The 26119-nt window shown below is 39.3% G+C and overlaps 1 protein-coding gene across 1 annotated transcript; it reads left to right on the top strand.

Annotated features, from left to right (window-relative positions):
• Window positions 1–328: 328 nt before the first annotated feature.
• LOC139692742 (coronin-6-like) lies at window positions 329–25478 on the top strand. The gene is made up of 10 exons (XM_071590988.1): window positions 329–453; window positions 676–745; window positions 996–1150; window positions 1876–1973; window positions 11078–11256; window positions 12111–12332; window positions 17856–18062; window positions 18141–18293; window positions 21205–21348; window positions 22491–25478. The coding sequence occupies exons 1-10, from the start codon at window positions 329–331 to the stop codon at window positions 22788–22790; spliced, it is 1653 nt and encodes a 550-aa protein (XP_071447089.1). The 3' UTR covers window positions 22791–25478.
• The last annotated feature ends 641 nt before the right edge of the window (window positions 25479–26119 follow it).

The raw sequence follows: 26119 nt of genomic DNA, 5'->3' as shown, positions 1-26119 counted from the left end.
CACCCCGACGCCATACACAACCGTCTTCTCCCCCTCCCCCCAAACTTACACACCATTTCCCTTTCTCTTTCCCCTCCTCCCTCTTCTCAAACACCTCCCCTCTCCAGTTCTTTATCCACTATATAAAGCCCTGTGTCTTCTGTTCTTTACCTGATGATGACTTTGTAAGTCGAAACCTAGGTCGTGTTAATAAAATATATGTGGAACAACCAAGTATTTCTTTCTTTTCCGATATGAATCGCTTCCACAAAGTGACGCCTCAGACAATTTTATATTCATAATGATTAACCCAATGTTGATGCAATAGTGGTTTCAACCCCATGAATAAATGACTTTCCTGCATGGAGCATTGCTCTGTGTTGGAGGCAGCTCGGATCCCTCATCATTTGATGCCAAAGCCGCATCACCTCATTGTCCTGTACCACTGTTGCCACTGTCCAAACTCTCCTTTGGGTGTGTAGGGCACGGGTTGTGGGTCCCCAAAAAGAAGGGAAAACCTTCCCCCTCTTTTCAATCCCTCCACTCGGGGCAATCTTAAATCATGCTGCCGGGAAATGCTCTCAAGTGATATTTCCAAATTGTTGCCATTAAATGTTCAGCTCCTACTTGCAATTTTTCCTTATGACGGCTTGTTTCCCCGGTTAATAACATCTATTTGATCTATAATATTGAAAGAGTCTTGGTGGAAGAGGAAACAAAGAAACATATTTTAGGTTCCAAACTGCTCCCACTCATGGTGTGGCAGGTAAGTCTCTTCATGTGAACCACTGTTTAATAGCCATTGTGGTTAAGGGTTAAGAAACACTTGGAACTGAATTATGTTCACTTCATGACATAAATGTATTCCCATTTGACGCCAACAAACTGTTGATGGCGTCTTTTCGCGCCCCCGGTTGCAAAAATGTACATCCACCACCACCCTGAGTGCAATCTAATTGGTAGGGTTGAAGAAATATCTTGGCTAAAATTTTTTGCCCTTTTCTCTTTGGCATTAGGTTGGGCGCATTGCAGCGGACCACCCCCTGGTGGGAGGCCACAAGGGACCTGTTTTGGATATAGCCTGGTGTCCACACAATGACAATGTCATTGCCAGCGGATCAGAGGACTGTGTAGTCAAAGTCTGGCAAATACCAGATCATGGTATTTCAAGGTATATGTGATATTTCTTGATTCCTTTATTGTAAGAGTGGATACCACTATCCTTAGTGATATCTCTTTAGCGATTAAGTCATCATTCTATTTACAGAAAAAAAAATGTCCTATAAGTGTACTTACTCAATATGCTTAACCTTTTGTGCCTTTATCAATATTTTGTTATGTCTTCATTGTTCATCTCTTGCCTGTAGATGGCAGGCAAACTAGGCACCGATGAAAGTGAAAACTCTACATTTTTTTGGAAAATGTACTATTTTTTTTGGTCATTTTGTTAGTTTTCCACTGTAGCAGAAGTATTTTTATGCCTAAAATGAATTTTTTGCTGAGAGTAAATCATTTGCTTGACATATCTTAATTATTTTTGTCTTCTTGAAGAAACTTTCTCTTTTATCTGCAATTTATTATAGCTATGATTTCTGTAGATTTAGTCTCTCTTCTGAAATTTATAGCTGAATAGTTTTCTGTAGTGTTCATTTGTTGATTTAATATACATTTGTAATAGTTAAGTAGTTATTGCTATTTTCAATGAAAAGATTCTGTTTTCTGTATTAAAAGTTTTCTTGCATGAGTCACTTGAGTCATAAATTTCTCAATTGCATTATCTTCTCCTCTCCTTTGATATCTAGACTTGTTCTGTTTTAGTGCACTTTCTGTATAGGCATTAGGGCCTTCTGGTAGAAATCAGTCCTGAAGGCCATTTTTTTTAACTCTGTCTTGCAGAACACTGACAGAACCTGTGGTAGATCTGTTATATCATCAAAGGCGGGTAGGCCTTGTTTTGTGGCATCCATCTGCACAAAACATTTTACTTACAGCGGGTGAGTTGAAATGGGGAGCATGCTATCCCTTATCAATTTTTGGATGAGCCTTGCATACTTAGTCATTTCTTCCCTGTCAAAGAAGTGATCAGTTTTAATTTACTTTGGCTTTTAATGAGCTTTAACGTGAGGTCAATTGTGAAAACCCTGTGCTAGGACCAGATCCCTTCAGTTCCATAAACTTAGTGTTTCTAGTTACTCCTTGTCTCCATAGTTTGCATTTTTGTGTCAATGGTTGTGGTTTCTTATTTTCTAGTGGCACTCTTTTGTTTTTCTCTTAATAAATGCTTAGAAATGTTTTGTTTGTGCTGTAGTTACTTTGCACCTTTAACCAATAGTAGATGTGTGAGTACTCTGCTCTCCTTCAAGACCTTCTCCAAATCACACCAAGGGCAGAGTCAAATTCTTTCCTCTGAGCATTATAGATATGCAATTATCCATTTGAACCAATGCTCTCACTTAAGGCAGCATGTGTTTTCACATAGTGAAGGTGTTTAAGGAGATAACAAGATTTTTATGGAAAGTATCTGGGAAAGTGTTGGAATTTAATTCTTTAAAGTACATCCCTTGAGCATCAACACACTTTTGCCAGTGTCTCGGTGGCTGATTCCAGAAGGTCCTTAATGGTGTGCGTGAAAGATTCTTTGACGGCCTAACTTAGGGGGTCCCATGGTGGTGTCCTTTGAGGAAGGGGGGATTTCCCTTTTGGGAATAGGGAATTAGTCTGCTGGTGCCAAGTTGGGACGATTCCTTAAAGTTATGCTGGAAACCATCAATTATATTCATTGAACCATGGAAGCCCTTCCTCCGAATCTTTGCAGCAAGAATATCACAGTCCAAGGATCATTTGTGCCATTGAGATCCTTGTTTGGACTGTTGAAATAGGTGTGCTGTGAAACATGCCTTCATTTTTCACCCCATCACATCAGCTTGTAAATGGCCACTTATTGACGGCAGCATCTCATGCCTGCACTAAGATAAATGGAGAGTATCTAATAATTTAAATTAGATAGCTAAAATGACAAAGGAGAATTTATATTTTACTTTATTTAAATGGTCATAAATGTTCAACAATAACAAATAAATATTCATATTATCTATGGTCGATAATCAATGGTCAACGATACCAAATAAATAGTCATACTATCTATCAAGTGGAGCATGTCTCCTTAGGAGTTGCTTCTATCATTTATTGAATGTCATTGGGAAGGATGGTTTTGAAACACCGCTGTTATGAAAAAAACTGGTCATGATGCAATGTGAGTCTTAATTAGCAATTAAACTGTACACTTGCTGCAATGCTTGATTTAATTCTTCCTGTAGGGTTCTCCCACGAGTGCCGAAACCACAGTCACTGCCCAACGCTCAAGGGAAAGCTGAAATCGAGTCCTCTCTCCATTTATTTCATCCAAACACCTCAAAATTTATTTGTCTAAAGCAGGCTTCTTCAAAGCATCTCCAGAGGGGCCTTATTCCATATTAGAATACAGCTGAGGGAAATGTCTGCATGGAGAATCCATATTACACTCGCTATGAGATTTAACCAAACTCCTTCTGGGCCATTGCAATTCTATCGACATCACTTGATGATTGCTCACAGATCAAACTCAAAAATATAAATTTCATTGAAAATTCAATGTGACCAAAAATGTCTAGGCCAAATCTACTGGGCCAAAGCTAATGATTTATTTTCTATTCCCATAGAAAAGACAGCAAGTGGGCAGAGCTAAGGGCATGCCTCTTTCCCCCCACCCCCCCTCCTACCGACTTCGAAGCAAGCCCGTGGCATGCTGTTCCATGTCCTCTCATGATGTTTGCGAGAGGGAATTCATACCGCTAACCAAGTGCATCATTAAGGCACCACCGTCCTTTAGGTTTTAGTGTCATGGCAGCACACCTCAAAGTTAATCTCCGTAGTGCCAAGGCGTTATCTTTGAAATATCACCCAGGCTAGTGGAGTCACATGATTTGAAAACATACTTTATGGTGAAATACTGTTTCATTGAACTCAAAAGTGTTAGATTTTATTCCCAATTGAATTTCTGAAATGTAATGTTAAGAAAAGACTCGTAAAAACTTTGATATGGAGCGTAGCTATGTGCGGCGCGGAAACGTGGTCATTGAAGCAGGAGGATAGACGTAGACTGGAGGCTCTTCAAATGTGGGTGTGGAGAAGAATGGAGAAGGTGAAATGGACAGAGAAGAAAACAAACGAGGAAGTACTTGGTATGGTGGGCGAAGAGAGGGGTTTGTTGGGAGCAATCCTGTGGAGGCAGGAAAAGTGGATGAAGGGGGTGTTGACCGGCAGTGGTATGTTGAAAACTGTGATAGAGGGTAGAATGTTGGGCAAAAGAGGAAAGGGAAGGAACAGGATAGGGATGTTGGACGGGATGAAGGGAGGAAGAAATTACTCAGAGATGAAGAGGGACCTGATATAGAGTAGGATGATGGATTTTGTGTTTTGTTAGGAGTAATAAAATATTTGTTTGGTAGTTGTGTCCATCCAAAAACCTACCTTAACCGGTAGATTACCTTAAAAAAAAAAAATTTGGTCAAACCACAGATGCATGAGTTTAGTATGCGTCTTGTGAGTCATCTGAGCATGGTTTTTCTGCTATGTCCCCACGCCTTTATCCATGCTTTGCATTTGCCTTTGATTTTATTGCTTACCTCTTCAAATGGTTTTATATTGTATCGGGTAGATAGTAAAATTCATTTGTTTTCCATGCAAATTAAAATAATAAGGGAATTTTCTTGGTGATAATTAATGTATGGTTTACTTTACAATGACAATAATCAGCATCATAAATGCATGGTGAGAATGATTTAGACGGTTATAATACAATGTCTCTGGTTCAGTTAGCTGAAAGATAATTGGCCCAGGGTTTCATCGAGAATTGCATTTATAATGAATAATGTGAGTGAGAGAAAGTGAACCCAATCAATTTATGAGTATTTTCGTGTGCTTAACTACTGAATTCCCTCTAATATATGTCACTCCTTATAGCAAAATGCCACATGTATAATTTTGGATGCAGTTTATTTTTTGGAGACGGTGTGGAGCGTGGTGTACGGTGCTGCTCTGCTCACACATGCGATGAGAGCACAGTGGAAATGAAAAACTTGCGAAAGATGCCAGTCAATTAATGTCAGTGTCGTGACTCGGACACAAAGTTTCATGTGAAGCACAGCATGGAGTGACTTCATGCACTGCCACCCCTCGTTGCCAAATGCATGTCAAACAGCAAAACTAGATGCAAAGGAGCATTCTGCTGAGAAAAGGAGCGCAATATTTGCATCCCGAGCTATTGTGCTGCGTTCGCTCTGCATTTCACTCCCACCAAAACATTTGCGACGTACATTTAACGAGCGAACATGCCACAAATACAAAAAAAACAGAACCAAAAAGCGAAATAAAACTTGAAAAGAGTAGCCGCTATGCACTGGGAGGGTGCTGCAATGGTGCATAGCAGTGGACTTGTGAGTGATTGTGCTTGTTTTCTTGTCACACGCGTGGTGCTTGCTCTGTTCTTGACCCTCCCCATGTTGAGTTCAAATTTTAGCGTTCTCAGTTGATCAGGATTCCATTATGTACTCACTTGGATGTTTCTCCACCCCATCATGTGCGTGCTTCATCTTCTCTCTTCCTAGTCATCTCATCTGTATTGCATGACCACTTAACTGCTATTTCCTGCTCTCTACAACTATGTATTGTACCCTTTGCAGCCTTTGTCATCAACCATTTGAAATATTTTCCTTTCTGCGACCCTATCAACCATTTCCTTGTGTTTGTACATTGCGGTGGTTGGTTACTGCCACTCCATTCCGTAACTCCCTTCCCTTTTTACATCCCTCTCATTTAACTTTACTCTCGATGGGCACTCTATTCTAATCCACTCCTAGGAAACTGTAGGAAATGACAAAACTGTCCCGAAATGTATTCATGCTTAAATTTAATGTAATCTAAGCACGTATTTCTCGCCATTTTCTACATCCTACATCTATTATGTACCTTAACCTGGCAGTAGTTGGTATTATCCTCTTTTCGGCAAACTGTTGCTTTCTTACCCCGGTCATTCCCTATTCATGAACATCATTCTTGTACCCCTCACTCTGAGTCTCCTTGTCAACCCCTGCCGCGCATCCCTTTCCCCCGGCACTACTAAGAATTTTCTTCCTTCTCTCTAGGGAATTCTTAGTTTGTGGTCTATAGCAATTGGTCCAAAAATTAATGGCATCTCCGCTATTTTGTACCATAAAGTTAATCCTGTCTCTTGCCTGATGCCAGTGGTTCAGAATCGATGTGATTTTCTTTTCATCAACGTGGGGTTATCCTGGTAATTTCTCTATGGTGGTGAACAGTGTTTTCTCAATTTGTACGTATTGTCAATCGCTTACATATCTCAGCTGAAACAAGGGATAAAACCTTAATGTAAATGCATTATGGGTTAGCTTTTCTGTCCGCTTAATATCCTAAATTAATCTTTCCTGCTTATTAAACCTTAATGTTTAAATTTTGCATCAGAATGCTGAAACTCTCATTTTCAAAATTTTTGGGCAGTTTGTTTCGCATACAGGAGAATCTATGTACTAATAGTTTGTGTCAACTTCATGTTGAGTTTTGAGACCTGAGGTCTTTCATGCAGTGTCTTAAACATGCATTTTTTCCAAATTCAGGATTCACCATCACTGATGTGCAATTTTTCAGAAACCTGAAATTTACTCACATTGAAGTACTCGGTATGATAAATAACTTCAATTAAAATTTTCAGTTTAAGATACTAGGCTTTTTGAAACTCATGAAAAATTCAATATTTTGCATTTACTATGGTTTGATGGGGTATATATATATTTTTTAATGTTTCTAATAAAATGCTGTTAAATGCCATTTAGCATGTTAATACTCTCATGCTGTAGTTTTATTTAACTAATTTCCACAGTCATGAATTTAGGTATTCATTCCGAGTATGCAGGGGCTCCTTTGTTGGTCTGGTTCAATAATTTCATGCAAATCAATCATAAATCATTGGTATGGTAAGGCCATTGAATTAGATATTCTGCTCCTGACTATTTGCTTCAGTTGAAATCAGGGAGATCCCTCCACTTTCCCATGGACTGGGTTATTTCCATTGGCACCAGATCTTCCCGGCCGGTCACTGGCATCACAGGGAAAGGAACATGCCCCCCTTGTCGCCTTGCCATTGCATGGATTTCATGTCCCTTGCACTGTATGCACTGAGCTTCCCCTCTCCTCTCAGAAAAACCCTTTTGGTTGACTCGTGCGTGAGATATACAAGGTCTGCCCAATAAATGCGCGAACTGGTGCAGTCTGGAGGCCATGATGCGGACTATAGCCCCATAGCCCACTAGTGGCGGTAGTTGCCAGAGACCCAATGAGCCATCTGCGCTTGACAGATCGTCGGTCGAGCTGTGCGTATGGTGCCAGTTATGTTAGTTTCTGTTTTCTTTGTTTTTACTGCTCGTCGAAAATGGAAATTGATGAAATCATGGAGCAACGAATCTACATCAAGATTTTTGGTGAAGTGCGGTAAAAGTTATCTAGAAATTACTGAAATGTTGACAGCAGCTATTTACGGTGATATAGCACTGAAGGAAAAACATCCGTGTATTCAAGTGGATTAAGGGTTTTAAAGATGGCCGAAAGATGCCACGGATGATGATGCAAGGCAGGGGCGACCTCCAACCACCCGTGTCCACGACAACATTGATCGTGTGCAGTCCCTTGTCCTTACCGATCGAAGAAAAACTGTCTGAATAAAAGCTGATGAACCAAATCTAGGAAAATTAACACAGTATTATAACCGAACACTTGGGTTTACAAAAAAATTGAGCAAAAATCGTGCCCAAGCTGCTGATGCCAGATCAAAAGTTAAATGTGTTACTGACTGGAAAAATTCACTTGAATACAATGCTGGATTTCTCAATAGGGTAATCACTGGTGACGAATTGTGGTTTTACGAGTATGACATTGAACTGAAATCCAAAGCTAGGAGTGGAAAGCAAAAGACTGACCTCGAAACAAAAAACTCAAGAAAAAGCCGATCGAAAATCAAAGTCGTGCTCCTGGTTTCCTTTGATGTCCAAGGTGTTGTTCATCATGAATTCCTTCCCGAAGTACAAACAGTAAATGCTGACAGTTCTCAAAACCTTACAGTTCTCAAGCGTTTGAGAGATCGCGTGCTACCAAATTTGACTCAAGATGATGGATGGATCCTTCCTTCACCATGGCAATGCACCTGCACATTCAGCATTGACGGTTCGCCAATTCCAGGCAAAGAAATCAATCGCCATCCTTGATCATCCTCCTTATTCACCAGATTGTGACTTTTTCCTGTTCCCAAAATACAAAGATGTGATAAGGAGACATCACTGGGAAGATGTGGACACAATAAAGCGAGAAACTACGAGAAAAATAAAAAGCTCAACTGCCGAGGAGGACTTCCAAGGGTGCTTTAAACAGTGGGAAAGAAGAATATGGAACAAGTGCATAGCAAAAGAATGAAGAGTACTTTGAAGGGGACAAAATCGATGTAGACTAAATTTTGCAAAATCAAGTTATTATGGCCTCAGTTTGCTTATTTATTGGACAGACCTCGTGTGTTAATGTGCGTCCAAGAGTCCAGTGAGCTACAGACTGCATCTAGCAAGGAATGGCAAGCAGTGTGGGGAGGGGGGGGGGCTCTTTTTACAGCCTCCAGTGTGTTGCTTCTAATCTTCTTGTGTCTCCTTTTCCTTCCCTTGCACAACATGCGTTAGTGTGTGCAACGATAGCAACAAAAACGTGGAGGGCTCCCTGCGGTACAGATTCAACGACATATTTCAGAGGGGAGGAAATGCATTCTAGTATCAATTCAATTTGAAGCTTTATTTTCCCTGACTGGAGAACAGAATCACGGGAATGTAATATGATACCCCATGGTAGCCATGCACGGCAATAGAAATGTGCCCCCTTCGAGGGCAGATTCCTAGCCAGGGTTTGACTTTTCTTTTATAAACTCATTTACTTTGGTGTCCATCTAGATATTTTTATTGGGAGCAGCCCGGTACCCCTGAGACGTATTTCCAATGTTCACTTTGGGAGTGTGACATTGGATTGCACTTCCACGTCTGCATCCTCATTTCAAAGCATTTGGTTTACACACGAGCAGCTGCGGTAATGGGGCCCTTGGCGCGACTGATTCGAGGGCGCATCTCGCTCGGGATAACTCCAAAAAAACTGTACGAGTAGTCGGATGCACCAAGTCACAATGAATGATTGGAAGGTGAAGTCTCAGGGAGCTGCAGTTCACTCTTCCCTTAGAATGAAGGGAAACCCAGAATCTATACACTGATTCTATTCCTCTTTCTAATTCTATACACTGTGGAATAAGGATCAACTTTTTGAAAACTCAATCGTCACTTTAATTCCATAGCTGAGATTTGATAGCACTGGGAATTGGGCTTGACACCTCATTGATGTTAATCATAGGAACTCATTGAGCAAAATGTAGATATTGATAAATTTTGAGTCCTCATAATTGGCTGAATTCATGGAACACATTGACAGCACCTCGGTTGAATAAATTTACCTGCCATCAAGAGTGCAGCATACATTTTATATAGTCTACATTTTGAAAATGTTCAATGTCGCGAAAAGATGGCTGGATCAGTCGGGTCACAGAGATGGTGTGTTATTTTTCCATTGATTTCATTTCAAACGTATTTTAATTGTGTTTTCAAATAGCTCCGGCATATCTTTTAATGATATTTTTCTCTCTTGGGCCATATTGTGGCATTATTGGTCACCTAGAAGAAAGAATTTCTCACTATCACCGTTCAAACGGTGCAACCATCTGAAGGTTGTGCCCTATTCACGAATTAATCATGAAATTGCTTAATTTCCCATCAAGGCTATCATGTGCTGGTGTGCTAAGGGATATGAATACATTGCTTTATAAATTCACAGAAATACTGTTGCATTTCAAGTTGATGCGCACAAATTGGCATTGAGTGTTCGCTGAGAGGCATTGTGTATCATACCAAATTTCAAGAAACATTTAGACTGGCTCATCTCTCATTTTTTGTCGTTGAATTTTTTCTCATTTATGTTTAACTTTTTCATGGAATTGCCCGCCCTCACCCCTCTCTGGCATGCTCATAGCAGCACCCTTCTGTGGGCCTAGAAATGCAAACATGCCTTGCCTCACAATGCATGAATGCCTACAGGCTCTTTATAATGATGCGAAATTGTTTCTTTTTGTCTCAGCAATTTAAGCTGTGAAATCAGGAAAAAACTTCCGTGATGAGTTTTTGGTAATTTTTCAGTATGTTTTTTTTTTGCATATAAACAGCCCTAATTTTTAAAAAATGTCATAGGACTATTATTATTGTATTAGGACTAGCACTATCTTTACTCCCCAGTATGGGCTGGTTGTAGTTCCTGGTTTTGTTTTATTTAAAATGTTCAATTTTTGAACTGGTGCTACCAACTCTCACCAGCTGACCTCAAAGAAAGGCCTCAAACACTTGACCTCTCCAATTTGGATTCATTCACGTCCTAAGAAACTGCTGCAATATTTTGCATGGGTCAGCTAATTGCAATCTGCTGCTGTCTTTTCTTTTATAGATTCTCTCGTTTGCATGCCATTTATGTCAGCATTTTAAATTTCTTTTCGACCAGTGTATTGAATATCTAGATTTTTATTTTGATAATAGTTGCCCCATCAGGAAGTAATTTGCTTTCAGATATGAATGTGTTTAATGAGTATACAGTGTGAAAAATGAGAAATCCACAAAGCCCAACTGATCAGGGAATATGAACCAGTTTGTGTTTGATTGGTAAAAAGAAGCCTCTCATGGAAAGGGGTTTTGCAATCCCACCTCAGTTTACCCTGCCTGTACCTGACCCTCAAAGCTGTGCACATGCATAATTGTTGGAGAAGTTGTTTGGCATAATTTTAAAGTGTCATTTGAGTGGATAGTGGTAACAATAAGCCAAACTTCATTCTGAGGAGTCGGAATAGCATTGAGTTTTGCATGCATTGCGGTAGCCTATGTACTCTGCATTATTTCACTGAAGATATGTTTTTGATTGGCAATGATAGGGAGTGACAACCAGGTGGTGCTCTGGAATGTCGGAATAGGAGAAGTTCTCTTCCACATAGATTGCCACCCAGACATTGTCTATAGCGCATGCTGGAATTGGGATGGCTCAAAATTGCTCACCACGTGTAAAGACAAGAAGATGAGAATCATCAATCCAAGGACGGGGGAAGTGGAAGAGGTACCTATTCGGTGTAATCATTGTGTCTGTTTTACGTGTATTGTTTCTCAAGTACTATCAGTAATTCTTTATGGCCCTCTTGCATGATAGATTAAGTTTCACGAACATCAGAGTTTTATAAAGACCTCCCATTTTATTTGATAACATTTGATTGCCTTGTGACATATCTGAGTAGGAATCCCAATTTTGGAATCAATAGTGCATTAAACTATTAGATATTGCCTTGATAATCTATTTAAGTGGTGCATGGTCTGTAATGTTTTGTTCTCGTCAGTTATGGCTATGCTTGAGAAATAAGTTCACTAAGATTTCAAATAAGGGCATGCATGTAGCACTCAAGAGGAAATGCAGGGTAGTCCATGCCAGCTGCATTTGTCATTGATTCATGGGTCCTGGTCCATTTCACTGTTGGGGGTGTCTGTGTCCACTTAGTACTTCTCCCGTTGAGGATATGTAGTGAAATTGAAACTCAGAAGAGTGGTGTTTCATAAAACCTAACAGTTTAATTACCATCAGCATCAATAATAATAGATGAAGAGATTTTAAAAATTGGTAGCTTTAAACTCCCCTCTGGAAAGACCATGTCAGCCGTGAATTGTCAAATATTGAGGACAATATTTTTCTTACCACGAGCTGCTCCATTAATTTCATGATGACTGATAATTTAGAAATAGATGTTAACACCTCACGCTGCATGTTTATTATAATTATTAGATTTTATTATTAGATTAGATTAAAATTATTAGATAGATTATTCATGGAGCTCTGCTGGCGAGTTGGTCCATACCAGCACATTCACAGTGCAGCAAGAATCTTATATGCGTGCCCCTCTCATATATTCTCTGCATCCTCAGGAAGCGATTTGCCATGAAGGAAGTAAAGCCACTCGTGCCATATTTCTGCGCTCTGGGTTGATTTTTACAACTGGATTCAGCAAAATGAGTGAGCGGCAGTACTCTCTGAGAACCCCAGTGCTTTTAGCAGAGCCCATCGTTATGGTTGAACTGGACACAAGCAATGGGGTTATGTTCCCGCTGTATGACCCGGACACCAGCCTCGTTTACCTGTGTGGAAAGGTATGTTTATGCCGACCAGATTGCCATCCATCGTTAAGTTCAGGTAAGCATGTAAGACCACATGCTTGGTTTAATCAAAGCTCTCTTTTTTTCTGCCATGCTCAACAAATTCAGCCACTCTCCCAGATTCTTACCATGGCAGATTTAATGCATGGTCACCGCCATTATTGATTTAATCTACAAAATAGACCTAACTCGTATAGATGGAACAAATGAATCATTTGTGACTTGGCATGTGTTTCTTCCCATGCCCTTTTTCCTCAGCATTTGTTGGATTCCACTGGTATGTTCCTTGATTAGGTGTGAGGCTCACCCTCAAAAGAGCACTCAGTAGAAAGAGGACCGTTCCACACCACCAATTGGCAGGGGGCCTCCCAGTTACACCCTGCCATTAGCCATATCATGTAAGCCTATGTGTTTCGGTGCAATACATATCAAACATATTGGTCTAGTCAAAATCAAACTTTCTTCTTTTTTAATAAATATTTTCTCATGTCTTTAGATGTTTCCCATGCATAATACCTGTAAAAAGTAGTGGAATCCTATTCATTCCAAAATAAATTTATTTGAAAAAATGTCCTCTGCTCAAAAGTAATGCATCTCTAATTAAGTGGTGAAACCAAATTTAAAACAATGAGTGAGTGATAGAAGGGCGGGTCCCTCTGTTGCCATTGCTTCATGCTGATTGGTTGCATTCATTCCACTTACAATTTTGATTAAGGGGTCGACATTGACTGGAAGAAATGTTCATTGGTCACGGACCCCATAATGCCCTGCCGTTCATGAGATATTTACATTGACTCGTGGTGTCTGGGACATCTGGGGAAGACAGCGCATTGGTGAATTGTGAGTCAAAAGATGCTTTTGCACTTCTCCACTAAAGGAAAGCCTTATTGCTCCACATGCACTTCTGCTAACTGAGCCGTCTTCAATTGGGCATCACAGATTGAAGCTTTCTTTTTTGTGCAGAAGTGAGGTTCATGTAGTGATTTGGCAATATGAAGTCCTTCCACCGCACAAACCATGTGACTGTGAATCAAATTTGGGGGACATTCTGGAATATACAGGTTAAGGATAAGTCTCCTATCCCTCCAAACTACTCCTATTCTTATTTTCTGCAATTAGTTCATTAACTCTACCCAATTTAGTCCATCAAATGCCTTATCAAAATCTACAAAACTCACAAATACTTCCTGATTGTACTCGATGTTCAATTATATTAGTGACCTCATTACTGTAATGACATCATGGCATCCTGCATTTTCCCTGTATAATTATGCCTTTTGTGATGTCTAGCTTTGTGCTGATCAATGCCAGTCTATTACAAAACTCTTATTTCTTTCTTCTAATGGTCATTCCTCTTTGCTAAACTGTAGTCCCTTATCTCACCACCATCTCTTTCTTCCCCTACCATCGTGCATTTCGATCCCCCATCAATATCAAATGTTTCCCTCCAGGAACATTCAAAATTATGTCCTCTAACTGATCACGTACCCCATTGACATCTTCCTCCTCATGATTCCTTGGTGCCATGTAGACCTGAACATTGACCAAGTTCTTCAGTTCTGCTTTTGCCTCTACTAGTAATATTCTATCCTTGCTCTATGTTGATTACACTTCTTCCTACCTATTTATTCACTATTATGGCAACCCCTCATTGGCTCTCGTCCCCTCCGCTGTATACATTAAGCCAAACCTGTATTGCTGTTCACTCCAGTGTTTCCCGCTATCCTTCCATCTCATGACACAGTTTCAGGCATAGCATGGTGGAAATCCTTCAAGGTGAAAGAAACCACTTGGCTAAAATGCACGTGGAAATCAAAGTGTCTTCTTTCATTTTCCATTTCATCTCCCATAGACCTCAAACATCTATGTTTCCTATTTCCATCTCTTGCTTTCCTGCCCTCATTGTCTCGCAACATTTCAATTCCCTATTCTGACTAATTCAGCCATGATCTGTGCTGCTTCCGTCGCTTTTGCTTTGCAAGGGTTTCCTGAGATGAACATTGCAAAAACCTTTCCCACTGCCAGGCACGACACGCTGAGTTCCAGAGTTGCTGGGACGCTTTCTAATAATTGATTCTTGGGAATAATAATTTAATTTATTGGTTTCCCATTGCCTTTCTCAATATTTTTTTTAACATAACACCATCACTCGAGCAGCTGCCCCAATGTTGTCAGATGGCTCAGCAGGCACCTCACTGAGGAGCTGACACTACCTTTCGTCCAGTTCCTTCCCTTTGACCTATCTAGCATGGGTGACACTGCTAGGGGCAATATTCATTGCTTTCACCAGTACAGCTGTAGAGGTCATCAGAATGGGCCCACCATGTCAAGGTTGTAGTCCATGGGGAGGGTCAAGTCATATTTGCCATGGCAATTCAGGGCCCATACCATGAGTGCACTGGTTCTAAATGCAACGATTGCTCAGTTCTTGAAAATATATGCAAGAGAACACTCTCTCCCTCTCTTATCCCATTAATACAAATGTAATGGAAGCCTCTGAAGACTCCAGATCATAAGTGTTGCAGAGCCTCTAGATTTATGCTCCCCAAGGCCAACAATGAATCAGCTGGTCATATATTAATAACGATATGGTTTGTTGTCACAGGTAACTATGACCCTTGAGACACCGACACAAACAATACATTCATCTTTATTGTATTGCGCGCAAAGAGAAAAGCAAGATAAGAATTTGACAGGATAAAAATGTTAGGTGACGCAGGTGGGGGCCCCTCAGTCAGGAAATTAGGAAAAAGTCGTGAGTTTGATGTGCAAATCAGAAATGTGATTTGGGAGTGCCATTGAGAATGATGCTTATTTTGGTTGTGAGTTCAGTTTGCCCTTAGTCAAGTTGAATCTATTGTAGGACTGACTTCAGGGACAGGCTGAGTGGTCTTAGGTGGCATACTTAGAATAAATACCACAGTATCATTTTAATAAGAAAAATAAATGCCACAATCAGTTTCCAGGCACTTATGAAACAAAACAGGAAAAATGATGGTATATTTTCCAGGAATTGGAATCCAGATAATTATGAAATTGAGTAGTGTCTAGCATGATGTGGTGGGAGTCAAACATTAATAATAATAATTTTATTTCCCCAATTGACAAGTACATAGTATGGTACAGAATATCATACAATTATGTAATCGTGTAGGGTACATCAATAGGTACAGTAACTGGATTACTAGCCAGAGAAAAGAAAAATAAAATAAAATTACACCTACACACATAATTAAGAATTTAAACGATGTAAAATTCAGAATTACCCAGAACTGAAGTAGTCGTTCACACTGTAAAAACATTTTTCATTTAAGTACATAAATAACTTATTTTTAAAAATAGAGAGTGATTTCTAATTTTTTAAACTAATGGGAAGCCTTTTGAATATTTTGATGCACAGAGAACGAGGTCCCTTGGACATTATTGTCATGCTAGCAGACACTACACACGGATGATTTCTTGTCCTAGTCCCATAGGCGTGTGTGCCATTATTTGATGGGAATAGATGCATGTTCTTTTTTACAAAAATTCCATTCCAGTTACAGTCCGGCGCTTGAATAAAAAACGCCTCAGGGTCAGGTCACATGGCCACTTATCGCTGTACAGCACTTCATCTCGAGTATGAAAAGGCACTCCAATTTTAAAGCTTGCATTTACACCCTTTGACTCAAGCTTACTCACCGTTATAGGGACATGAGGAAAGTTCTTTCTCAGGAAGCAGTCTACAGTATTTTCCGTAGTCCCACCTGCCAGTTTGCCAAGATGTAACCACGCTCTTTTTACACCAACAAGATCCGTCGACGGCGTATTTTTTCCCACTACCAGTTCGCGATAGCGCTTGCCAGGTTTTTCGTGGTACTCAACCTTGTGGTGGGCAAGATGTGTAGCCGTCATTTTGTTGGACTGAGAGACGGAGATACTGTTGTCTACCTTTTCACTATCCACCATCGATAACTTAACTGATTTTCTTTCACCATTTTTTGTTACCGTTACCCAGTCATCAGTTTGTTTGTCGCCAATCACACCACTGCCCTCGGGACTCGTGATTACGTCTAAATATTCGTCAACGAGAGATGCATCTCTTGAGACAATTTTGCACAATTTTCACTCGTGGGTTTGTAAGATGAATCATAATCGATTCGAACCATTGATATTGCCTTGGAATCAACCTTGGGCATGCAGCTTTCGGTGGAAATACTATTCACAGTATGGCCTTCAAGCGTCAGTTTGGTGTGAGTGGGCCCACGATCATTTCTTCCTGGTTTCCCAGCACGTACATCACACTTGAGAGAATTAATTTCACTTTTTTGGGATTCTATCAGTTGTACACAGTCCGCAAGTTTAGATTTCAGATCTAAAACTAAACTGAGTAGGTCTTCTTGCTGAGCCTGAATTTTTTTCAGGTAGTCACATGTCGAGATGGACTGTATCGAGCATAATTTGCATCGATAGAGAATATTTGCACTGTTTGCAATCGTGTTGAACTAATGTTTTGGATACACCAACACAGCTAGCGTGATAGAAAGTATTGCATCCGAAATCACACTTTAGAAAAACCTGATCAACGGCTATTATTTCCGAGCAGTACGCACGCACATTATAGTTATCCGCCATCTTGAATTCACTTATGAATTACAAAGAAGGGATAGTAGTAATTTTCCACGAGATACGATTTACTGCATGTATTAAATCAAAAACATACGACATGGTGGTACAATAAATCTTATCCAGTGGGAAATGGTTGCTATCCATTCTTTATCACATAAATAGTGGCTACCCTATGTATAGTGATATAATAAGTCTAAGAAATAGTTAGACTCTCCAGCAGATATGATCAAATATTAATTTTTGTCTTTAAAATGCTATGACAAAAGAATGAAAAATGTAATGTATTAGAAAATAGGACCCTTTCATAAACTTACTTCTTTACTGGTCATTGCTGGCTGATTTAAATCATTGCACCTGGTATCTCTGCACTCCCTGCCACTGACCCTTGCAGCAATATGTGCAAGGTGTAGTGGTAGACACCAGTTAAACCAAATTTTGGCATTTCATGATCACGTTGACAATCTTGGGCATTGTAGCAGTAGTGTAGGAGCGAGGGGAGGAGTCACCCAACAGCAGGGGTGACCGTTGTGGGGACAGAGGCGGCTGGGGGAATGGTGGAGATGTGACATCCAAGACTGAGTGAAAGGTGGCACACACAATCTGCCATCTCGCCCAACTGACACCACTGTAGTCCACTTTAATTGGTCTCTCCGCATAATGCCACTACAAGGAATCGAAATCCCATTGAAAAACTCTGCCACTGCTGGGATTCAAACCCATGCCCTCAGGGTAGGAAGTCAGTAAACTAGCCGCTGCAATAACCCAATCCTTCCCTAAGGATTTATTTGCACATGGATCTCATTTGGAGCCAGTTGTTTTTTGACATTAAATCCTTTTTTAATCTGATATAATTGTCCAGTATTCTATTATCTAATAAGAATTTATTATTCACTTTCTTTATCATCTTAGGGTGACAGTGTGATTCGTTACTTTGAAATAACTCCAGAGCCACCATTTGTGCATTATATCAACACGTTCCAAACCCCAGATCCACAACGTGGCATCGGTATGATGCCAAAAAGAGGCTGTGATGTAAACTCATGTGAGATAACTCGGTTTTATCGTCTTAATAATTCTGGCTTGTGTCAAGTCATCACCATGACTGTTCCGCGGAAGGTAAGCAATGTCTTTTTCATCAATGCTCATTGGTCTTCTTAATTCTGAGGAGGTGAATAAGAGATAAATTCTTCACAGTCTGAGCTGTTTCAAGAGGATTTGTATCCCGACACTCTGGGGGAAGATGCTGCTCTCTCGGCTACTGACTGGGCATCAGGGAAGGATGCTGACCCCACCTTAATCTCACTTCGCAGTGGGTATACACCCAGCTCCAAGAAAAGTGACCTCAAGGTAGGTAGACCCACAAGCAAGGATTGTGGGACAGTGTGATGCGAAATCCCTGCATGTTCCAGTAGTCCCTAATCCGTAAGGCTTCAGGATATGGAGACGCCCTCACCCCTGGCCACAACACGCTCGGACATGAAGCATTGTGGCCATGTCTTGAACCCTTTAAGTGCCAATGTCCCCGTGGGTGATGCTAACAAATTTTCTCATGACTACAGGCGTTGCTCTGGGTAAGTCTTTTTCATTGACTATAAATGTAAATTGACAATTGGATAATTCTTATTTGTATGCTCTATTCTTTTCATTTATTTCTTATAATATAAGTTTCATTAACTTTCATTCAATTATTATAAATATTGTTTTTATGGAGATTTTTCATAAAGTATGCATTTCTCTTTCAAATAACATGGCGTATATCAAACATCGAGTCATGTTGTTCAGATCTCCAGTTAAAGAGCGTCCTTAACTTTTCCTGAATTTATGTTCTAGGCATAACTCTCAAATTGTTCTTGCCCAGTGTAAAAATCATTAGCTATCAACTGAAATTGGTTCTTTTCCAAACTTTGCCTCTCAAGCTTTTCTATTTTCTCTCTCTCTCCCCCCTTAAGTGTATACATATTACTCGTAACAGTGCCATCTCAATTATATAGTGAAGAAACCTAGTGTAGTGGGTGCAGCGTATAGCAAGAATCCTGGAAAATCAATTTTGTCCTCTTTACTGTATTTACTGGGTGATTCAGTACATTGTGCAATGAAAGTCATATGGCAATCCAAGAGGTGTGGGTGAAACAAATCGTTATCAGTGTCTATCAAAAACTCCACAATCTCTTTGTTTGGTGTGCTTAATTTGCTTAGTATTCTAGTTCTTAGTGGGAAATAATGCGATTCACAATTCCCTATTTTATCACTAATTTATAATGTGAGAAAAATATTTATTCAATTATTTTGGAAAGATTTGTATCATTTGTGCAAACAAGATGTACCTATGCATTGTTCTATACTTTAACGTGATGTGTATTTTTTATTCATTTAAACTAGATGGGGTGAGGTAAATGCTGGGTGGTGGTTAGGCTCATGTTGTTGAAGCTTTGAACAAATCTCAAAAGATGCTGAACTAATATCACTTCCTTCACAATGATGACCCCCATCCTTAACAGTCAGTCATACTAATTGCTACATCACAATGAATATACATTGTATCAAAAGGTACAAACATTGGTATTGAGTGACAAATATATATGTATTTAGAATTTCATGTCAAATTCACATCCTCAACAAATCTTGCTTGTCACCCCAATGTCAAAGGGGGTCATTTTTGAACTGAATCTGCAAAGTGAATCTGAATCTTCAACCTTGCCATCAGATGTATCCATCCAATGGCAAGGGAAAGGTCTCAGAGATTAAAGGTTATTTGAAGTGCTCATGTACTTCGAGACTTTCCAAATCATATGCACAGTCTAGGATTAATCACCAACACATCAATAGTATTGTGTTAGAGTTTGTTCTAGTTCCTGGCAGTGTTTGCAGTTATTAGTTTGTTATGAAACATCTCCAATTTTATTTTAGTACCCTCAGGGGTCACAGAATCTTTTTAACAGATTTAGCGTCCGACAACTTAAATATACATCTCATTCCTGAGTAATAAATAAAATTAAAAGAACTATTTGGGACAATATCAGGCTGACCACAATGGGAGCAAAGCAAAAGGATAAACTGCACATTCGCACTACATAATATGTTCTATGATTGGTTCAAGGTGTGGAAAAACTATTTTAATGAGAGGTGATTTTGTAATGTGAAAAGGATGATTGGACTATTGAGTGTTGTATATTTATTCAGGAAGTTTAGAACTCCCAAAATTAATGAAAATATGGTGAGATGATGGATATATGAATACGGTGAGATAAGGGTGACTCAATTGTATTCTATAATTAGTTCATTTCCAAAAATTGAGATCAAGCTCGAGAGTATCTAATACTTGGGGCAGTCAAATGAAAACAGAACGCCTGCTCTAACGCCCAGTTCACCCAAAAGGTGGCTACACTGTTGTTGTGTATCAGTGCTGCCATTGCTGTGGTCGAAGAACTGCATAGTGACAACTCACGGGTGGATGCAGTTGTTGGGTTATGTCCTTGTTGGTGGAACGACTGGTGGTGGTAGTGGGTGTTCGGACTGCCCCTCATGAATGGGAGATGTGAGGACATTGATTCCCAAAGTAGTTATGTATTTCAAGAACCTATTCTGAAGTAACAATTATATTTTCCAAAGTCATTGATTTGTGACAATACTAACTGTTGTGCATCTTTAGACTGGATGGTGAAATGTGCCATATAGAGTACCATATAGAGGTGATATGAAATTCTGTGACTTTTATCAGTTGTGTCAAAGGTTAGGATAAAGACAAGTTAACTTTCCTCACAGTTGAAATGACCTGAAAAGTTAATTATGGCAAGTGCTGAAGGATGATTAAATATAAAACAACAGCGCTAAGCACATTTTTTTCCTTATAATAAATGAGTGATATTAATAAATTTAAAGAAGCTGTAATATTAAGTGAAGAGTTGAGGGAATGTTTTAAATCAAAGAAGGAACCTAAAACATGTGAATGCAATTAAGTACATATAAGAAACTAGTACAACTTTTGATCCATTTGATTGAAAACTTTTGGGACAACGTTGGTAGAACAATAAGGATTCTATTGAATCAACCTTAAGTAATGCATTGCCTTACAACAAAGACATCTGTCGAGAAATGAAATTCAGTCATGCCTCATTTTAATTTGCAAGTTTGATTGGTGCAATTTCATTACGCAGCAGTAGGAGTTCCCCTTGATGGTTTTCATACACGCAACATGCGTAATGTTAGACATGCTTTATGCCTGTCCTCCTGGTAATCTTGCTAATGAATTGAATTCCAGGTTAGTCGGAGGTCAAATGTGCTGGACAAGATGCCGCCCAAGGGAGGCAAAGGTGGAGGCCAGGGGTCAGAGGGACGAGGAGGCGGGGCATCGATAGGGGACAGCGGAAGTTCCTACGGTGGAGTGATAGAAGCCAGCGTCTGGGTAAGTGCTCATTTGCTCTCTTTGGGGCCCTTGCTCGCCTCGGGGAGTTGGTGCGGGCAGGTGCTTATAGGGGAAGAGGCGAGCAGTAGTAATAGGCAAAATAAATCACACGAGTAGATTTATCTTTTTTATATATTCTCTGTTTTCATCAAATTAATTTTTTAAAGAAGATCTGACTGATAAAATTTAACAGAGGTAACATTTAGAGATATGTAACGTACTATCAATTGAATGGATTGAAGTATCCATGCTAACTTCTTCCAAAATTTACGGTCGCTACTCATGGAGAGGGAACCAGTAACACACCGAAACATATTTCTCACTGTATTTCAACAGATATGGATATGCATAAAAATTGAAAGGAAAATTCTAGAAAAATGAGTGATCAAGTGGAAAAAAATGTTACCTGGAAGAGTTACTCAGTTATGCCGTCTGGTTCCTTCTCTGGCACCGTGGCACTTACATGCGTAATCAGACCATACGAGAAAGAATTTCATTATACATTTCAAGTCACTTTATCTTCAAGTAATATTTAAACGAAAGAATGTCTGTTTCTAGCAAACATGAAACGTTAAGCATTAATGCTTGTTTATTTATCAAGTTGTCAAGAATACTTCAAACAGAATCTGATTTCACTGATTGGTATTTGCTATTTCTGAAAAAGAAAACGACAACTAAGTGTCAAGCTGTCAAAAAGATTTATATGAAGGAAGGAATCGAGGGAGTAATAAAATAAGTTTTGCAAAAAATATTGATTTGAATTTAAAAAATAGTGTCTGGAATATAGCAGTCAGGACTAGCATCATCTATGTAGGTATAAAAATAACCACTTAAGCAATCGGCATGCCCCATCATCACGTGAGCAAATTATTGAATCCTCAAATTAGTTGCCAAAGTCTGATTCATAACCATTGATGCCTAGCTTTGTATCAGTCAAATCCATTGATCTCAGTGAAGTTTTTATTCCTGAATCACAGCAATTAATGGCCTAAAGGTCAACTAAATTTAAGGACATTGTGAGAGTATATTACTTGTATGACTCCAAATACACCCCTTTCCTAATTTCCACCCAGTCAAGTGCATTAGCACTTGATGCACTGCGAGGTGTCAATTAAGCTGATCAATGTGGTCTTTGTCGACAGAAAGAGGTCGTGGATGAGATGAAGGAAGAGATTCGGAAGCTGAAGGCAATGATCGTGAAGCACGAGAACAGGATAAGAGCGCTGGAAGCGAGGCCGGTGGCAAGCGTGGCCCTCGGCCTCGAGGATGAGGGCGATGGCCTTGGCATGGGGAGGCCCCCTGGCCTGCAGCCTCCGAGCATGGGAATGAGCCCCTCAGTCTCGCCAACTCCCGCGTCAATCAACCACAGCAGTCCGAGTAGTGTAAGTCCAAGCCTCAAGGTGGCAGAGGATGACCATGGGAGCCTCGAGGAAAATGAATGAACTAGACTTTGCTTAGCCCAAGTATTTCGTGGCAGCCCATTCGAAAGAAACTGGTCATAAGGATCTCTGATGTATTAAATGATGTGAGAATGTGGGAATCCAAAATGTGATTAGCTTGGCTACCGGCAGGTTTTATTTTTTAAGAAATTGAGTTCGTAGTGCATGGATAAAATGTCATTTGCATCGCCATGAATACTCTAAAGAATGTTCATGGGAAAACAGTAGTATTTTTTTTAGTGTGTTGAGAATGTAAGTAAAAGTGCTGAATTGAACCATAATGGTTCCTGCTATATAAAGTGTGAAATGGCCAACTGCAAGTTTGAGTGTTTAGTTTTGTGCATTGTGATAACAGCTAACTAACTGGTCTTAAGCTTGTGAGAGTTACAATAAGGTTACCAAAAGAGTAAGCTTAAAAGTAAGTTAAGTAACATGACGAGTGCTCCCATCGTTTTAAGTATTGTGGCATGTGATGAGGTTTAATAATAATTTTTCAAGCATTTTTCCCGAGACTGAGTTTAAAAAAGAAGGCCACCCTATTGCGTTTAGACCCATTTATGTATTGACTGATACTCGTGTACCTCTTCCATTGGTCATCAGTATAACTAGAATAACTTGGCTACATAAATTTAATTTTTCTGTCGTGTGACGTGTTCATTTCCATCTGCCCATTTAAGTTCTCCATGAAATGTGTGTTTGCATAACATGTAAACATTTAATAGTTCCATTTGCTTGGGACAAACTGTGCTATAAATGCCAAACTTCAGCACCTAGAATTATGATGCCAGTTGATTAAAATTACTTTTCCATTGTGAATCTACCAATTGCCTGAAGAAGTTAGCCTATTTTAGGGACGTATTCTCAAGAATCAAAATTTACTATGCATAAGTAATTCCTCTAAATCATTAAATTTATCTCATACTTACATTGGAAGTAATTTTTCATCCTTTATCAGAATAAATAGTAACAATTTTTGGAAATCAATGAAATTTTCACCATCTAATACATTTAAATGAAAATTGGATCATGCATGAAATGTCTTATCTCTAACAGTCTTTGTAAATCAATAATCCATTGACTTATACTTACTTTGGTGTGCTGTAAAACAGAAATACTGATTTTTCTCTAAGCTGTAAAACAATGGTAGTGGTGTTTTGATCAATTTGGATCTGGAAATGTTTGCTGGAGCGAGCATGGGAGAAATGTTTGAATTTTCATTGTGTAACATGCACTGTCACTGGGAGCACAGTAGTTCCAATGGAAACCTCAAGTTGCGCCCCAGCCATGTGATGAAACCTTTGTGTCCCTCGGCAATGTCTGTATCAATAATGCTGATTAGGCATGTGCTGCTGGAACTCTCGTTCAAGCATTAAAGTGATGATGTTTTAAAAGAGGAGAGAATTCTACGGGTGTTACAGGTATGATGGTGAAGGCACTGCGCAGTTTCTGAAGAGGGAGTCTTATTTTTTATAGAGATTGGACTGGAAAAAATGTCGCAACTGTTTGGCACAAGAGGGGGTAAACTAAATGAAAACTGGTGCTCAGTATATTTTTACTTGTTTAGGATGTGGGAGACTGCATTGCAGTAGTTGTTATAAAACTGTGTATTTTTAATAAACCTTGCTCCCGTGAAACGTCTCCCTTTCCAACCCTCCTGTTGCTATTATATGGTGCAAATTATTAAATATATCAATTTACCCAAATTATTTGTTATATATAATATATATATCAGACTCAGAGAAGTAGTTTCCTGGGATATGTGCAAATTCTATTGTGTTAATGAGTGTGGTTTTTGTAAATCTTGAATGCTAGTCGAAAAAATTCAATAGGATTACCACCTAAGATTGTTCTATATCTCCACGCTATCGTGCTGTTGCCAAAAAATGAGCAGATGCAGCTGTTTTTGCATGGTGAAAATTGTTCCCTGGCTGCTTATGTTAATTCAGGCAACCCTCCTCTTCCCCCCCCCCTCCCCCTAAGTTAAAACGTCTCCAATGCTGCAGTCATTATATTTTTCCTCTTGAAAGCAATGCTGTCGCAATTTATATATTTGTATATTATGTAAAAATGTTTATTTTCTTGTAATTTACGATTATAAATCTGGTCATAATGTTAGCAAACCATGACAAGCTTTAACCCACCTCTGGTTTAATTAGTTGACCATGCTGTCTCTAGGGACAGGAAATGCCATGAGTTTCACTATACAATGCACGAGTTCCTTTCTCTTATTTTTTATCTAATTTCAAAAGAAAAAGGTTGTTGCAATAAATTTTGAATAAGAATGTTTGTGATTCTAACGTTACTTCGTAAAGAATTGTTGATAGTTACTAACTGTTAATGTTTTTATTGGTTTTTGTTTTCACCTGGCTCTTCAAGCTGGGCAATTGATTTTGAGAATGAGTCATGTTTGATGAGCAGTCGTTGAATGTATTACAGTGATAAGTGTCGTGGCCCATTAATGAAACCAAGAATAACAGTACAAATTGTTAATTGCAAGGTGTTATGCAAAGGTGCCTTGAATATTAATAGCAGTCATATACTATAATTAATGGGCATTATTTTCAAGCTGTGAATCTGGTAAAAATTTGCCACATGTTATCAGTTGATATTGAGCTATGACTACAATGATACTTTGAATAAATCGCTGTATATTTTCCTTGTAAATTTCAAGAATAAATTTCTTCCAAAATATTTATTTTATGGTCTTAATGGTGTGTGTGTGAGAGAGAGAGAGAGAAAAGGAGTGGGATTTGGGAAAGGTAAGGATTAAAAAGGTAATTAATAACCTTTGGGGGACTCCGTTGTCATAGAGTAGTAGTGGATTTAGGGGAGGCAAGGGGCAGCTGAGGTCATTCACGCCAATAGGGATGGATGGATTGGAAAGGAGGAAGGGTGGAGAGAAACCCAGTGTCGCCATTAGCCTACTATTAGCCCCAAGGTGTGCTGAAGACAGAGGAAATTCCTGGGGGGTTATTCTTAAGCGGTGGGGCCAGAAACAATTTGCTCAAGGATGTCATAATGGCATCGACTATGTGAAATGGCATCAGAAGTTAGTCCATAAAAGGTGCTGATGCCATTTCTGGATGCTATTTGAGTTTTTGGGTGCTGTGCCAGTGTCATAATGGCATCGCTGAAATAGCATTGACAAACAGATTGCCTGGTGGTAATCATTTGTCAAAATTGACATACAAAACCCAATGTAAATATAAGAATTCAGGGAGTTAATGTGACTGATTTGTATTCCCTTGCTACATACCGTGAAAATATAAGTTTTAATAATTCTAAATAGAAGCTTACGGGATCAATCAAACCATTTGTTAATGTGCAAAAAA

Source organism: Hetaerina americana, unplaced genomic scaffold (assembly GCF_022747635.1).
Source record: "Hetaerina americana unplaced genomic scaffold, ioHetAmer1.1.p SCAF_40, whole genome shotgun sequence".
Classification (NCBI taxonomy): domain Eukaryota; kingdom Metazoa; phylum Arthropoda; class Insecta; order Odonata; family Calopterygidae; genus Hetaerina; species Hetaerina americana.
The sequence above is the reverse complement of the archived record's forward strand: the minus strand, read 5'-3'. Positions and strand labels throughout refer to the sequence as shown.

Coding starts and splice junctions, on each gene's coding strand:
- LOC139692742 (XM_071590988.1), top strand. CDS start 329: ATGACTTTCCTGCATGGAGCATTGCTCTGTGTTGGAGGCAGCTCGGAT. Junction 454..675: donor CTGTCCAAACTCTCCTTTGG/GTGTGTAGGGCA, acceptor TAATATTGAAAG/AGTCTTGGTGGAAGAGGAAA. Junction 18,294..21,204: donor CCAAGAAAAGTGACCTCAAG/GTAGGTAGACCC, acceptor ATTGAATTCCAG/GTTAGTCGGAGGTCAAATGT.